Source organism: Coregonus clupeaformis, chromosome 9, assembly GCF_020615455.1.
Source record: "Coregonus clupeaformis isolate EN_2021a chromosome 9, ASM2061545v1, whole genome shotgun sequence".
In the NCBI taxonomy this organism is placed as follows: Eukaryota; Metazoa; Chordata; class Actinopteri; order Salmoniformes; family Salmonidae; genus Coregonus; species Coregonus clupeaformis.
In genome coordinates, this window is record NC_059200.1 from 49,452,000 (window position 1) to 49,467,218 (window position 15,219).

The 15,219-nt window shown below is 41.9% G+C and overlaps 1 protein-coding gene across 1 annotated transcript in view; it reads right to left on the reverse strand.

Moving 5' to 3' along the window:
- Window positions 1-15,219, reverse strand: part of LOC121574008 (follistatin-related protein 4) — a 210,186-nt gene that overhangs the window by 25,772 nt on the left and 169,195 nt on the right. The window contains exon 7 of the mRNA XM_041886511.2: window positions 3,146-3,312. Coding sequence (XP_041742445.2) covers window positions 3,146-3,312 — 167 coding nt within the window. The remainder of the gene's footprint in view (window positions 1-3,145; window positions 3,313-15,219) is intronic.

Sequence of the window (15,219 nt, forward strand, 5' to 3'; positions counted from 1 at the left end):
CTGAAAACCGGCAACATCCGCTTTCTGCCAATGCCGCTAAGGGTGCACACACGGAGACCAAAGGCCTTCAATCAGTATGCATTATTTTCTTTGTTCTTAATTGAAATGCAGTGGTACTGCACAATAGGAGGTAACCCTTCCCTTGCAGATGGTTTATAAGAGCATAAGGCTGCCTAAGGATTATATGGGAACACATGATGCTGAGTGGCACATTGCTTATTGCACACGCCTGCATGTTCTTGCACATCAGACATTACTTTGTGAAGATGAAGGCATAAAAAATTACTTCAAAGTAATTAGTTATTAATTAATTTGTTGCTATTAATTGCTATTAGTGATAATTGACAACTGTAATTATCATCTCACAGTATTTACCACTGAATACCCTAACTCCATGGAAACAGTAGCAGTAGCATGTTGCACAGAGGACCTTGTTTTCTCTCACTTCCTTGTCTTCCCCGTGACCCCGCCTATACAAATGCCAGTTTGTATTTATTTGTATTTATTACGGATCCCCATTAGCGGCTGCCAAGGCAGCATCTACTCTTCCTGGGGTCCAACCATAATTTACATAAAATAAAACAATACATATCACAACACCTTATTACACACTACTCTACCATAACATATTTACAATACAAAATAACAATATTAAAATGTGTGTGTGTGGAGTGCGTGTGTTAGCATGTGTTTGCGAATGCTGTGTGTGTGCCTGTGTGTGTGTGTGTGTGTGTCTCTACACAGTCCGCACTGTTCCATAAAGTGTAGTTTTATCTTCTTTTTTTTTAACATGATATGGAATAGAGTTCCATGTAGTCATGGCTCTATGTAGTACTGTGCGTTTCCCGTAGTCTGTTCTGGACTTGGGGACTGTGAAGAGACCTCTGGTGGCATGTCTCGTGGGGTATGCATGGGTGTCCGAGCTGTGTGCCAGCATTCCAAACAGACAGCTCGGTACATTCAGCTTGTCTACACCTCTTAAAAATACAAGCAGTGATGAATTCAATCTCTCTTTCACTCTAAGCTAGGAGAGACTAACATGCATGTATTTAATGTTAATTCTCAGTGTACTTTTAAGGGCCAGCCGTGCTGCCCTGTTCTGAGCCAACTGCAATTTTCCCAAGTCCCTCCTTGTGGCACCTGACCACACTACTGAACAGTAGTATAGGTGCGACAAAACTAGGGCCTGTAAGACCTGCCTTGTTGATAGTGTTGTTAAGAAGGCAGAGCAGTGCTTAATTATGGACATACTTCTCCCCATCTTAGCTACTGTTGTATCAATATGCTTTGAACATGACAGTTTACAATCCAGGGTTACTCCAAGCAGTTTAGTCACCTCAACTTGCTCAATTTCCACATTATTCATGACGAAATTTAGTTGAGGTTTAGGGTTTAGTGAATGATTTGACCCAAATACAATGCTTTTAGTTTTGGAAATATTTAGGACTAACTTATTCCTTGCCACCCATTCCAAAACGAACTGCAACTCTTTATTCAAGTGTTGCAGTTATTTCAGTAGCTGTAGCAGCTGACATGTATAGTGTTGAGTCATCCGCATACATAGACACACTGGCTTTACTCAAAGCCAGTGGCATATCGTTAGTAAAGATGGAAAGAAGTAAGGGGCCTAAACAGCCGCACTGAAGTCTAACAAAACAGCCCCCACAATAATAATATAATAATATGCCATTTAGCAGACGCTTTTATCCAAAGCGACTTACAGTCATGCGTGCATACATTTTATCATCAATTTCTCTCAGCCAATCATCAGTCATTTGTGTAAGTTCTGTGCTTGTTGAATGTCCTTCTCTATAAGCATGCTGAAAGTTTGTTGTCAATTTGTTCACTGTAAAATAGCATTGTATCTGGTCAAACACAATTTTTTCCAATAGTTTACTAAGGGTTGGTAACAGGCTAATCGGTCGGCTATTTGAGCCAGTAAAGGGGGCTTTACTATTCTTAGGTAGCGGAATGACTTTTGCTTCCCTCCAAGCCTTGGGACACATACATTCTAGTAGGCTTAAATAGAAAATATGGCAAATAGGAGTGGCAATATCGTCCGCTATTATCCTCAGTAATTTTCCATCCAAGTTGTCAGACCCCGGTGGCTTGTCATTGTTAATAGACAACAATAATTTTTTCACCTCTTCCACACACACTTTACGGAATTCAAAATTACAATGCTTGTCTTTCATAATTTGGTCAGATATACTTGGATGTGTAGTGTCAGCAATTGTTAAAGTGCATGTCATGGTTTATTGTATCTCCGAGGCAATATATAACAAGGACAATTCGTTAACATGCAATTAGAGAATTCTAATCAGGTGGTGGATAAACTGTCAGCTGTGCAGGTGAGCTAAACAACTCGCCGGCGCCGCCACTCTATAGTTCATTAACTGCATGTAGCCAATTCCCATGCTATGTTGGGATTTGCTGAAATATATTTTTTACATGGTTTGTGCTCTTTCAGATCAGCACAACGCCTGGCAGAGTGCCAATGAGACCCACGTGCTACTGAGACCCAAATCATTACATTATTTCCAATTAGAATAAATAATAGCTAAAAAGTGAGGAAAAACACAGACCTGATTTTAATTAGAAAAAAAAAAAAAAAAGCTGGGAGAATAAGATGCATGAATGGTGTTAATGGGAATTAGCATTTCTCATTTATTTTCTGTGAACCTTTATCTAATGTGATTGATTATAATTGTATTTGTATCAATGTGAGGAACCCCTGTTGAGACACACATTCTGAGGATAATCAAATATTAACCAACGTTCCAATTATAAATGTCATTTCTAAAAACACACCACTTGAAAGTTTACAAGTTGGACACTGGTTCAGTGTTTCACCTTGAAAAGCCCATGAAGTTTAAAGAGACCCTTACTCATATCTACAGTTTTGGAGCGAAAGCCTATGCAGTTTTGGGCTGTAGGACTACCCTGTTTCAACCCTGCTCCCTTGGACTCTGGCTCATACTAGCATGACTCAATTCATGTCAAAACATGATTTTTTACTTTCAATAAATTCCCTGATTTTCCAGAAATCCTGGCTGGAGGATATCGGATTTCCTGTTGTTCCCTCCTTATTCTGGGAATCCTCCAACCAGAACAACTGAAACCCTCTGACTCAGCCAATACTCACATTGATGTCCTCTAGGTCCAGGAAGTTGAGTATGATCCCGTTCCTCTTCCAGATGATTGGCGGCCGCAGCGTCCCCTGGATTGCACAGGACAGCACGGTGCTGAGTCCCACTGTTACCGTGGAGACGCTCACTCTCTGGTCCTCAGCCAGGCTCAGCTGAACAACCTCTGTCGTCGGGGGGAGAGAGCAAAGAGGGAGAGAGAGAGAGAGACCGAGAGAGGGAGCGAGAGAGACATAGGGGGGTGAGAGAGAGGAGAGGAGAGAGAGGGGGAGAGAGGGGGGGAGAGAGAGAAATAAGGGGGTGAGAGAGAGGAGAGAGGGGGAGAGAGAGATAAATAAGGGGTGAGAGAGAGAGAGAGAGAGAGAGAGAGAGAGAGAGAGAGAGAGAGAGAGAGAGAGAGAGAGAGAGAGAGAGAGAGAGAGAGAGCAATAAAAGAGATGAGCTGGTGGAACTGAAACAAAGCCAGACTTTATTCATCACATCACAGAACACACAGTGGGGGATACAAACACAGCTGTGTGAGAGAGAACGGTGTATGATCTTAGGACGAGAGCAGGACATTGTGGAAATATCATTTCTCTCATTAAGGAAGATTTACATTCAGCTGACTAGCGAGTCAGATTTGTTTCACCTTTAAGGAATATCAAGAAGCACTGTTCCAGAGTGTCCCCCAGGGCCCATATACAGGAAGAGAGAGGGATGAGAGAGGGATGGCAGGTAAGAATGTAATAAATACACTGAGTGTACAAAACATTAGGAACACCTTCTCTTTCCATGACATAGACTGACCAGGTGAATCCAGGTGAAATCTAAGATCCCTTATTGATGTCACTTGTTAAATCCACTTCAATCAGTGTAGATAAAGGGGAGGAGACAGGTTAAATAATGATTTTTAAGCCTTGAGACAATTGAGACATGGATTGTGTATGTGTTCCATTCAGACGGTGAATGGGCAAGTCAAAACATTTAAGTGCATTTGAACGGTATGTTGGTAGGTGCATCAGTTTGAATGTGTCAAGAACTGCAACGCTGCTGGGTTTTTCACGCTCAACAGTTTCTTGTGTGTATCAAGAATGGTTCACCACCCAAAGGACATCCAGCCAACTTGACACAACTGTGGGAAGCATTGGAGTCAACATGGGCCAGTATCCCTGTGGAATGCTTTTGACACATTGTAGAGTCCAAGCCCCGACCAATTGAGGCTGTTCTGAGGGCAAAAGGGGGTGCAACTCAATATTAGGAAGGTGTTCCTAATGTTTTGTACACTCAGTGTATGTCTGAATGACCCTGGGTCAATATTGGTTGGGGTCTTTATGAAGACTATAATTAATTCAACAAAGATTCCCAGACACCTGACAGAAATCAAATTGGAGCCAACCATGCATGAACTCCTGAGCAAATCCATGTTCCCTTCCCACTCTGAAATGGATTGGATGGAAACAGTTGGCTCTCTTCCCCCGCGTGACATATATGAAATTACAATGGGCCATCCTCTCCTGCTGGTCTATACCTTCCTTACAGTAGGTATTGCTACAGTACATGACTAGAGCAAACGCTACTGGATATTTAGGTGAATCCAATGGTGATCAATCAATCAATCAATCAAATTTTATTAATAAAGCCCTTTTTACATCAGCAGATGTCACAAAGTGCTATACAGAAACCCAGCATAAAACCCCAAACAGCAAGCAATGCAGATGTAGAAGCACGGTGGCTAGGAAAAACTCCCTAGAAAGGCAGAAACCTAGGAAGAAACCTAGAGAGGAACCAGGCTCTGAGTGGTGGCCAGTCCCCTTCTGGCTGTGCCGGGTGGAGATTATAACAGTACATGGCCATTAAGGCCATATTTTTCTCCAAGATGTTCAAACATTCATAGATGACCAGCAGGGTCAAATAATAATCACAGTGGTTGTAGAGGTTGCAATAGGTCAGTACATCAGGAGTAAATGTCACTTGGCTTTTCATAGCCTGGCATTTAGAGGTTGAAATAACAGAGAGAGAGAGAGAGTTGAAAACAGCAGGTCTGGGACAAGGTAGCACGTCCGGTGAACAGGTCAGGGTTCCATAGCCGCAGGCAGAAGAGTGAAACTGGAGCAGCAGCACGACCAGGTGGACTGGGACAGCAAGGAGTCATCAGGCCAGGTAGTCCTGAGGCATGGTCCTAGGGCTCAGGTCCTCCGGGATGGGAGGGAGAGAGGGAGAGAGAGAGAATTAGAGGGAGCATACTTAAATTCACACAGGACACCGGAAAAGACAGGAGAATAACACCAGATATAACAGACTGACCCTAGCCCCACGGCACTTAGACTATTGCATAGATACTGGAGGCTGAGACGGGTGTGGGGGGGGGTCGGGAGACACTGTGGCCCCGTCCGACGATACCCCCGGACAGGGCCAACCAGGCAGGATATAACCCCACCCACTTTGCCAAAGCACAGCCCCCCAATCTACAACCACCAATCTACTACCCTGAGACAAGGCTGAGTATAGCCCACGAAGATCTCCTCCACTGCACGAGCCCGAGGGAGCGACAAACCGGACAGGAAGATCACGTCAGTGACTCAACCCACTCAAGTGACGCACACCTCCTAGGGACGGCATGGAAAGCACCAGTAAGCCAGTGACTCAGCCCCCGTAATAGGGTCAGAGGCAGAGAATCCCAATGGAGAGACAGGAACTGGCCAGGCAGAGACAGCAAGGGCGGTTTGTCGCTCCGGTGCCTTTCCGTTCACCTTCGCAACCCCTAGGCCAGACTACACTCAATCATAGGACATACTGAAGAGATGAGTCTTCAGTAAAGACTTAAAGGTCGAGACCGAGTCTGCGTCTCTCACATGGATAGGCAGACCATTCCATAAAAATTGAGCTCTATAGGAGAAAGCCCTGCCTCCAGCTGTTTGCTTAGAAATTCTAGGGACAATAAGGAGGCCTGCGTCTTGTGACCGTAGCGTACGTTTTTTTGATCAAATCAAGGTGATAAAAGTAAATATCTCTGACATATGTCAATAGGTTTGAAACACACAATGTTGCTTCCTCTAGTCGACTCACCCTAGTTCATTTTCAGACTATAATACTTCTACACATTTTGTCATGGGGAGTAGATAAAATGTTGCAGTTTTAAAGCAAGTTTTCTGCAAATCTGCACATTTTGCCATGAGGCAGAGAGAAAGCATGTGCTGTTTAACAGCAAATTTCATGCAATTCTACCCATTTTGCCATGGAGTAGAGAGAAATTGTTGCTGTTTTAAAGAAAATTTCCTAATGACTTATGCCATATTAATATAATATATCTTAGTGAGAATGACTAACAAAATCAATGGGGCCCCCTTGGAGGTCAGGGCCCCTGGGCACATGCACTGCATGCATGGTCGGTATTCGGCCATGATTAGGCCTAATACAAGTTTAGATAGCTGGCTAGACTAACTACCAATCTAAAAATTGTTAGCTGACATGGCTAATTGATTGACTGTCAGTGACTGACATAATAAGAGTAAAACATTTCTAAATTGTACCTGATGTATTCTACTATTCTTCCTCTCAATAGTAAGTTGAGGACCCTGACTGAGTTCCAAAATAAAATAATATTTGTTTTTTTTGTATGATACGTTGCCACTTCCAGGTAGGGTTTAATCTACCCCACAGTATTTGGGGTGACATGTTGGGCTATGAGAGGTTGGCCAATGCAGAGCAGAGTTCATTGATTTGACATGGCTGGCTAGGGAGCCTACTCCTCTCTACACCTGGTCTGTCATGCACACTGCATACTTTTATGTTACTGATATCACAATGATATGCAGAGAGAAGGATTGTGCAAATGACAATGTAATGTAGTCAGTTTCCCTTTTCGTTCTCAGATGTTACATTTACAGGATATGAGTAGAGAGTAAAGTTATCGAAAAGGGCATATTGGTTTACCGGGTCTTGAGAAAGCAAAACTGAAGTGAAGAGGAAATTCGTCAACTCTTAAAGGACAGTGAAGGTTGATAGAACTGCTTAGTTATTGTTAAAACAAACACATTTCAGCCTTCCAAAATCAGCCAGGATATATACACTTTGACACTTATAAGCTGAATCCAATGTAAAATTCAGAGTGCACTGAGATGGAGGTTATTGTATTGACATGGCAGAGTCAACCTGCCAACTTTTCAAACCCACTCCATCTAGAAAATCAGCCTATACTATACTTTTCCTTCCAACAGTTTTTGGGTATACTGTTTTGTCTGGCACAAAAGCAATACAAAAAAACACCCACACAACAATTTCCTCCATGTTAGAACGGCGGTGGTTTCATCTTTTGTTGGCTCTGAGCAATTCGATGTTAAATAAATCCTGACGCCACGTGGTGATTTTGACACCAGCTTTAGAGATTGCTGTTCCCAGAGGAGAAGCCTCTCTCCGTCCGATTTTTTACCAGCTGACTACACAGGCAACAGCCTCCTCTGCTCAAGAGCAGAGCATGTGTGACAAAGGCAGACAAATTACATATCCACTGGCCATGCCTGCATGGCTCTCCCTGCTGGATAGGGTTAACATGACATTATCTCATTATTGATTCCTAGGTTTTTAAACCACCCAAAAACTTCCTGTGTACAAGTAACTTTCCTGCGATTCACAAACTATTGATCCATCGGTGGTAACTGCTAGCGCCTGCTATTTGCGGTATAGCCAACAGGGAGGATGCTTGTTTCTGGCCACACAGAAATTTAAATGCAAAGTACGAATGAGCTCTCCCTGGGAATAACTAATGTGGGCCTCTGACCGTAGCCCAGAAACCTCGTCACCTTCCTCCTCTATTACCCAGGCCCTCATGTGTCTAAATAAGACATCCCTGGAAAGAAAACAGGGAGAAGAGAGCTGGGTAAGAATTTGGCCTAAATGTTCGATTTGTCTCCTCAGCTCCACCTCCCGAGCTGTGTTGTGGTTAAGGCACCCTGACACTTTCCCTAAGAGGGATTATCTATCTATCTATCTATCTATCTCTCTCTCTCTCTCTCTCTCTCTCTCTCTCTCTCTCTCTCTCTCTCTCTCTCTCTCTCTCTCTCTCTCTCTCTCTCTCTCTCTCTCTCTCTCTCTCTCTCTCTCTCTCTCTCTCTCTCTCTCTCTCTCTCTCTCTCTTGCGCTCTCTCTCTCTCTCTCTCTCTCTTTCATTCTCATCTCTTTCTTTAGTTCTCTCTTTTATTCTCATCTCTTTAATTCCTCTCTCTCTTTCTCTCTCTCTCTCTCTCTTCAATTTGAGGGATCTGAAGGTGTCAGTTGGCGAGTGTGCTGGTAATTCATGGAGGGAAAGAGAAGATGAGCAATCAGCAGCCCACTCATTAATCACACACAATCCAGACCCTTAATCTCCTCCACAGGTAAAGATGAATCCCTCCACTGCCTCTCGCTCTACTTCTCCTGTCTCAATTTTTTTCTCTCTCTCACTCTCTCTCTCTCTCTCTCTCTCTCTCTCTTGTATTTTTCTCTTTCTCTCGCCACCGCTCTCTTCGCCTCTCTCTTTCCCCCTCTCTCTCTCTCTGGCTCTCTCTCTACCTCTCTCTCGGTCACCTTCTCTGTAAATGTACCACAAAGCTAAGGTGGAGAGACTGACTGCGGCTCCCTGGCAGCCCTGAACTACAAGGAGAATGAGGCTGGTTATATAATCACTAAGAATACGAAAGGTCTGGATGATAAGAACAATCACATTGTTAAACTACATTTCAAAGTTTATAAACAAGGAAAGATTTTATTGATTGGGCAGGACCCATTTCTCAGTGAGCTCTGTAATATAGGCACAGGAGAATCTGCAATGTAAGGTCAATAACCTACTACATCGCTGCTAGTCTGCTTATTGGTTTATTAACAAAAATTGTCAGCTTTTTCGCAAATATTTACTTGTAAATCAGCAGCTAAATGAATAATAGCATGATGTTACTAAGTACTAATCTCTCACTTTGAATGCTCTCACTAGATATCATGGAAAAATATAATTTCATGGAAAAATAGGATACAGAATGTTCAGACATATGCCACTTGACATTTACGTTTTTCAGTCCATTATGCCGTTTGTGAAACGGAGACAAAAAAGCTTTGTAATTTGGGTAACAGTATAAGTTACTGAGGATAACTGAGGAGAAATCCTATTCTATGCCACAGGCAATTACCATTATTTGCTAAAGAAATCCCCAAATCCTTATGGAACTCAATTTCCTGAACCATAAAAAAACGATAGTTTCCAGTCACATATTGTTTAATGGACTGAGAGTTTGACTGAGAATGGTTCTCTTTCTCATGTACATTAATTCATAGCTAAGCAATTCACAACCAATAGATAATGTAGAACTTACTCTACTATAGATTAAGTATGTGACGGCAAATATTCAGCGGTCTGGAAAAAAAGATGTTCAGATAATACATTTAACAGTTTTGTACCATTGTTATTTGTTGTAGTATGAAGGATACTTTTAGCCTTGGACTCAATATCATCATCTTCCAATAGTTGAGGATAGACTTGTTTCCTAAAAAGGAATCTGAAATTCTATTTTAGTAATTTTTTAGGGGGCTGGTCCATCTTGAGGTGTCATTAAAAAAAAATGCGCCCCCCCACCCTAAGGTTAGAAATATTTTCACGAGACCCTCCCCTTGTAAGGTAAAAAAAATAATCACACACCCTCCCCCCTCATAGACTTAACAAAAGATTACCACAAATAACAATAATTGTAGCGACCCTGTGTTTATAAGCGTGGATATTGACTTTGCCACTTCAGCATGCTTTTGGGGCACAGTAAATGCCACGCAGGACTACGGGCCAGAAAGTTGAGGGTTCACCGACCACCACGGACGAGCTAACTCTCCCTGACAGTTTCATTAGACCTACACTACGATCAGAGCCAGCTGCAGGCAATGATCAGCTAGGTGAAAATCCGATTTTCTAAATTTGTATGCCATTTTTATAATTATATAAAATATATGCAACACATTTTCCATCTACAGGTTTCTATTCCAATCCACCATAACCAATAAGAAAAGCATACAAACTTTGGGCGCTTCAACATGGTTTGCGTTTTCAACACCACAATCTGCACTGTTTGGATGCTGGAATTATATTTTGGACGAATGTGTGCAAGTAGCCTAATCAGATTAAAACTTTGTGACTGGTTGTGTTAATGCCACAAATCAAAGGGATTTTAAAAGTTAAATGATAAATATTCAGGCTATTCTAGGTACGTGAGGAATAGCCGCTCGGATTGGAGAGAAGGCAGAGCACAGCTTTTCTGAATAACTGGGCTTGCTGGAAGCACGTGGCCACATTATCATAGGACGACTTGGTGATCCACAACAGACAGCGCATCTCAGTATCAGAACTGAAAATACAGCCAGACTGGCATGCTACTTTCTATACCTAATAAACTGTTGAGAGTAGAGCCACAACTGATCCAGATGGAATTAAATATTCAAATCACTTTTGCACCGTTATTCAAATGACATTTTCACTGCAGTTTACAGCCTAGAGTAGAATCTACTCACTTGAAAACAATGCAATTATTCATTGCAATGTGGTGTTGTAGGCTAGTCTAGGTAGGATAATTGTATTGTCCCTAAACAAGATCAATAGGGCAGCTTTTTGTCTCATGTCTTCACTGTTCTTTCATGTGCAATGACACACTATGGCCTCTCCACTTATATTGAAAATTGGTGCAGCTATGAATGATTTTATGTGTGGTATGATTGCTAGTTAGTATATTGCAGATCTGGACAAACGATCCACCTACCACTATTGTCACTATGAATGGTGGATAGAAAGCAGGATAGACCGTTAGACTGGTAGACTATATTGACCTGTGTGGTATAGTTAGTGTGTGGAAAAGTGTAGTGCATAAGGGAAGTACCAAAACACCTCGATATAGGGGAGGCGCATGCAAGCAGATGAGGAGATTTGGCTAGGATGGAATAAATGGTATAGTGAAACCTGCAAAAGGGCTAACGTAAAGCTGGGGGAAAACACACTACCCTCCCCTGTGCCCAATGAAAACCACACAACCCTCCCCAAAGCAAAAAAAATAAGTTAGACAACCTTCCCTTATTTTGGCACCCCCCCACCCTCCTCTCAACGCTGACCTCCAAGCCATTAGTGAGGAGCTACACATTCTCTGGAACTAATCTCCAACTTAATTTGGCTAGATCAAGCCTGATTCATTAAAGATGCAATCTGGATATTCTTTAAGGGCTCTATTTAATCTGTAAAGCAGAAGCATTACAGATTCTGCGATAGAAATGTAAAGGTAATGTCAGATTGAGCCGACATATGCATCGTTAACCGTGACTGCAGTCCCTGCTAACGCGGGAACATTGCCTTTAAATTTCAATCACGATGTAACGCTGAATTTCCATGATAATGGATTGAATAGAGCCTAAGTCTTTTAAAAATACTCAGCCAGCATTTTCTTATTAAACAATTCTAAAGCCTTTGACAGGGGTAAATAGCTTTTCTTGTTTTAAAGCCTTAAGGAGGAGGTAAGAGGGATTAATTGCCTGCAGCATAAATATTTTTTATGGGTGCCACTGACTGACCTGACCTAGAGATGTTATTGGCTACCGGCTGAATGTAGACCCAGTAAACACACACACACACTCAAACACTCACACACACAGCATCTCGCTGCAGCTCATGACTCCTGTAACACGCTATAGCACATTTAATGGGGTTTAAAGAACTACACACTAGTAACAGTGTGTTTGAAATGTCATCTAAACCGTCAATATTAGGCCTTGGTTCTTCTCAGAGTGTGGGAATCACATTGCGCCAGACAGTGTTTGGGTTTATTATGATTTGCAACTTTTGAATTGAATTTCATTCTGCTTGTTATTCATAAAGCTAGGGGCCCGATTCAAACAGATCCGCTTTAGCCGACATCCTCATAGTTGATGTTTTGACGTGTCGGAGGTGGAACTGCGTTAGAGCTGTCAAATCCACAAGCGGCTCCCAGCATTATACCTAAAGCGGACATTGCCATTGGCTGCACAAAGACGCAATAAGAGAAATCCCATGCAGCCTTGTTTACATGTTCAAACACTGGAATGTGAGACATAATCTACACCTCGTTTAGGATGATAGAAATTCTCAGTATTTCATTTAATGATTTTCATTTTGAACTTCATTATTTTTATATAGGCTACACTTTCTTGTTCTGAATTTCTAACGCGAGTGGGACGGGTGTGGCTTCATGACAATGATCACAAGAGCAGCTGCCCACCGATTTAACAGATTTGACAGCTCCAACGCAGTTCCACCTCCGACACAGCCAAAACATCAGCTATGCGGGGGTCTGCTATCGCCGGTTAACGCTTGATCTGATTGAATCTAGGCCTAGAAAGGAGGATGGTGAAAGCTAAGTATGTGCAGTGAAATAGCTAAGTGCAGTAATGTCACCATGAGACTTGAAGTACTGTTAACAGACCATGAATGGTATTGATGGGGACGTTATAGTGTGTTATAGTATTGGGAATACTGGTTCAAATCTGGGGTCCACTGTGACAGAGACTTTAGTAAGCCTAGTAAGAATGCACTACCATAATCAACAGACGTCTATGTCTGATCAAAATAAAGGAGTGGGCAGTAAATAAAATGCAGGCATTAATGCTTTAATGTTACTTGTTTTTATGGTCTGTTAAATTCAGGTGTAATAAATGCTGTGCATGGCCAGCTCATAAATTTGTACACAGATAAAATACTATACTTCTATGGAAGCTAATGAATGCAGTATGGCATTGTGACAAAGTGAGAGCACTTATCTAGCATTAGGCTCGGGCGGCTTAACTTAAAAAAAGAAAAAATACTGAGGGAGTGTAAGCAGTTTTGCTATAGGTACAGAAAATGAACAAACGTGACACTGATATTGCTGTAAAAGGTAGTGTTTCAAATTAGTTGTTGCTATGCTAGTACATTAGCTAGCAAGTGTAAACATCACTTAGCATGTGTGAGAACATTCCATTTAATAGCACAACATGTGTGTCACTGCTAGCAATAGCGTCAGCCATTAGTGTAAGTCAGTAACCGACATAGGTGTCAGATCCTCGCTCTTGTCATGTAGTAGGATGTCAGATCACTGTGAACTTGATAGAGACTTGGGGAGAGACTTCGGTCACATGTCACTGGCCTTGGGGCAGTTGTCACCCTCACTGCTCCATAGCAACACTTATCGTAGATGGCAGGGCAAGGGGGCAGACGGTGAGGTGAATACACAGTCATAGGGACTCTGATGGGAGAAAGTAAATGGGGGCTGACAATGCTCAGCTGTCCAAGGCTGTGACTTTCCTCACCAATGGACATTGCTGTAATGCATGTCACTGCCATGGTCTGTGTGACACACTGATGGGGAGTCAGGTTGGATTTAAGTGAAAATTTATAATCAGTAATCTGACTGATATGACAAGAAGCCTGCATCCTGTCCCTAGCTATTTCCTCTGTTGGAGGACAGAATGGAAGGAAAATAACATTCCATTTCCTCTCAAGCAATAATTGCAAGTTCAGTTTGACCTTGTCTGAAGTGTTTTTTCAAGAGAAAAATGTTGGTAACGTCCTTATTACATTTACATTTACGTCATTTAGCAGACGCTCTTATCCAGAGCGACTTACATTATATATATTTTTTCATACCCCCTGTGGGAATCGAACCCACAACCCTGGCGTTGCAAACACCATGCTCTATCAACTGAGCTACATCCCTGCCGGCCATTCCCTCCCCTACCCTGGACGACGCTGGGCCAATTGCGCGCCGCCCCATGGGTCTCCCGGTCACGGCCGGCTACGACAGAGCCTGGATTCGAACCAGGATCTCTAGTGGCACTGCGATGCAGTGCCTTAGACCACTGCGCCACTCAGGAGACTACAAGCATTGTAATTAATTGTAATAATTCATAGTTACACTGTAATAATATGTAACTGGTGGTAATTGCAGTCTGTAATTACAGAGGTGTTAACAACGAATGCTAAATGTTAAAGTTTCTGATAGCATCCCAATTTACCATATTTCAGCCTGCACAAACCACGTGATAAGTGTTAGCCAATTGAAAACCGATCAATTCTGCAATTAAGGGCTCTGGAGTATGACGCCCAGGCCCAATGGCAAAAACGGGTTCACAAACGGTTCACATCCAAATATATTTTAAATTGTTAAACCATTTGACAATGGGTCAATTACTTTAACCATCAACTCCAGGATGGGAAATGCTTACAAGAAATAAACAGATGAAGACAGAGACAAAGTTGTCGATTTCCATTGTTACTTGTAATGTTCAAAAGGGAGGAAAAATACTATCTAAAAGAGCTATCTAGGCTATTCACCATACTATAGGCTACAGATTTGAGTCACCACTTAAATAGTTATCTTACGTTATTGAGTAGGCCTACATATTTGTTTAATCTAATAAATCAAATGATTAATCTAAAAACGAAAATCCTTATTATTTTGTAAGAAATGTAAGGTCTTTTTACATTGCAATAAAGTTGACTAAAGTGGAAGCTGATATTTTGTTGTTGGTATTTTCATTTGGTAATGAGTAATACGTAATTGTATAGAAATTGCTCATTGGTAACTGGAAAGTTACACTTCACTTTAAATAGCTAAATCCTGTGTAACAACTAGCGACAACCTTGTACTTAGATATAACAGATACAGTACACACTCTTTCATGTATTAGTGGGTTTGTCCTCTCACTTGGATGGCAAGGAGGTTCTGGTTGTCATAATGGGTAACGTACACATTAATTAATTATAAGTATTTTGTATTTATTATAATCTGGGATGACACCCGTATGGTAGACCCCAGTCAGTGAGGTTGACCTATATCTGATCTGTTTTTGTAAACTCAACCAAGTTAACCCAGATGGTACAGTTTTTGGGGGACAAGTGCTAACAACAACATTGAGAGGGGAGGTAATTGAGGGTAGGTAATTAGAGCCTATTGAAATCAAATCAAAAAAAAAAATGTCACATACACATGTTTAGCAGATGCTATTGCGGGTGTAGCGAAATGCCCTTGTGGGGCCCCTGTGTTGAGGATCAGCGAAGTGGAGGTGTTGTTTCCTACATTCACCA